The sequence below is a fragment of the Sceloporus undulatus genome, chromosome 4, assembly GCF_019175285.1.
Source record: "Sceloporus undulatus isolate JIND9_A2432 ecotype Alabama chromosome 4, SceUnd_v1.1, whole genome shotgun sequence".
NCBI classification, from domain to species: domain Eukaryota; kingdom Metazoa; phylum Chordata; class Lepidosauria; order Squamata; family Phrynosomatidae; genus Sceloporus; species Sceloporus undulatus.
In genome coordinates, this window is record NC_056525.1 from 2,694,592 (window position 1) to 2,696,797 (window position 2,206).

At 44.1% G+C, this 2,206-nt stretch overlaps 1 protein-coding gene across 1 annotated transcript in view; it reads right to left on the bottom strand.

The window, feature by feature from the left end:
• LOC121929695 (BPI fold-containing family B member 4-like) overlaps nt 1-1,693 on the bottom strand; it is a 24,417-nt gene extending 22,724 nt beyond the window's left edge. Inside the window, exon 1 of the mRNA XM_042465528.1 lies at nt 1,575-1,693. Coding sequence (XP_042321462.1) covers nt 1,575-1,680 — 106 coding nt within the window. The 5' untranslated portion in view covers nt 1,681-1,693. The remainder of the gene's footprint in view (nt 1-1,574) is intronic.
• Nucleotides 1,694-2,206: the final 513 nt, after the last annotated feature.

The window sequence follows — 2,206 nt, forward strand, 5'->3', positions numbered from 1 at the left end:
AGAAGAAGAAGAAGAAGAAGAAGAAGAAGAAGAAGAAGAAGAAGAAGAAGGTGGTACGTGGGTATTAATGGTTCAAGATTGGCTAATGCTCTTCATAGGGGTTGAAACCTGCATAGGTCAGTTAAGTCTCATTGCAGGGAAGATGCCATCCACAGATGCTGGCGAAACGTCAGGAATAAACTCTTCTAGAACATGGCCGCAGAGCCCAAAAGACCCACAAAAAACGACTTCACCTCACAATGTCATTGGGAGACTTCAAGGGCAGCTCTGGTGCCCGACTGGTTGCCAACTTGCCCCAAATATGACCCACCCCCATTCATTGGGGTAAGCCATTTCTCTATTGCTGTGTCTATGGGACTGGTTTGGACAGCTGGGGAAATGGTTGCCTCCCTTGATCTGACCAAAGTAGAATCACCCAAAAAGAGGTGGCTGATCCTACGTTATGTTCGAAGGGAGCTTCTTTCGAGGACTGCATGGTTCTATTATTATCATTAGTAGTAGTAGTAGTAGTAGTAGTAGTATTTCTATCCCGCCTCTCCAATAAGATCCAATAAGGCACCCCGTTCCCACTGCATAAGATCCCTATTATTATTATTATTATTATTATTATTATTAACCTTTATTTATGAAGCGCTGTAAATTTTCACAGCGCTGTACATGCAATCTTTTTAGTTAGACGGATCCCTGCCCTCGGGCTTACAATCTAAAAAGACATGACACAGAAGGAGAAGAGAGTGGTGGAGGGAAAGGGTAAGAGGTCCAGCAGTTCCTCTCTCCCTCCGAGGCCTGGACCAAGGCAGATTGCAGATTCCTAGCCATAGGCATGATTGGGGCCACTGCCACACTGCAGAACTAAGGCAGTTCAACACCATTTTAATTCTCACGGCTCCAACCTACAGCACCCCTGCATTAATTTTTGCCCCAGAGCCCTCGGGAAGACCAGACTGAACTCCCTCACCAAAATACAAACCCCAGGATTCCACAGGATGGAGCCATGGCAGTTAAAGTAGTGTCAAACTGCATTATTTTATAGTATTGTATTTTGACTATGGGTTTATGTTTTTAATGGTGTTCTGAATTTTAATGTGTTGTACTGCTCCTCGAACCCTCAGGAGAGGTGGGAAAGATGTTTGTTTGTTTGTTTGTTTGCTTGTTATTTCTGGAGTGCGATTGTTCTTCTGAATCGGAATTGCTCTCAGATCACCCAAAGTTTGCAGCATCTCTCTGCTTCAGAGGAATTCTGCAAAAGATTCTGACGTTTTCCAAAACTCTCCATAACAATCTAATTTGATTCAGGATTTATCCAAACCCAAAGCAGGCCCCTAGTTTCTATATGTTTGATGTGACCCAAGCGACGAGGGGCATCCTGCTGCTGGGATAACCGAAGCATGGGGTTTTTGGAAGATGCTGGCAGCTTTTTAGCCCAGCTCTGTAAAAGCTTGTTCAATACAACAACAACTGGCAATCCACACATTCTAATTTCCTCGCACACGCCTTTTCACGCAGTTGATAAAAATGGCGATCCTCTTAGGAAGGCCCCTTTACCATCCTAAATAATCCAAGAGACTTCTTACCTTTATTTATTTCTGTATTGGAAAACACAGATCTAATCCCTGGTACTTTTCCTTCAGAAGGGCTCAGCAGGCCACAGAGGGCAAGGAGGCACAAAAGCTTCCACATCTTGTTTGTTCTCGCACCTGCAGGGAAAGAAATGTTTTTAGAGTTATCCGACTTAAGGGGTTTCAAGCATTGCAGAACACCTCTCCTGAAGATCTCGGGGTCTAGAGAGCTCATGGGGTTCTTCGGAAGGAGACGGCTCTACCCAAAAAAGCAAAGCTATAGCCATGTTAGTCTGTTGGATCAATATGTCAAGAGATCTTGTAGCACCTTTGAGACTAAGTGCTATACGATCTCTCTACATACGACCCAAGAAAGTCACTCTACCTCTCAGCTCATGGTGATGACTAGAACCTTATTCCATCCCTATGAGGTGCTGCCTTCTGGGAAATCAGTCCATGGGGGCATTCCCACTACATTTAAATCCAGATTGTGGTCTGGGTTAAACAGGCATTGTTCCCACTGAATCCGATTTCAGAAATTGATTCAGAAAAGGGGGGCCATGCTTTTTGCCTATTTTTTGCCCATTTAACCCGCATCAAAAAGACATTGGTAAAATGGAGTGTTTTTTGGGTTGAATCGGTTTATT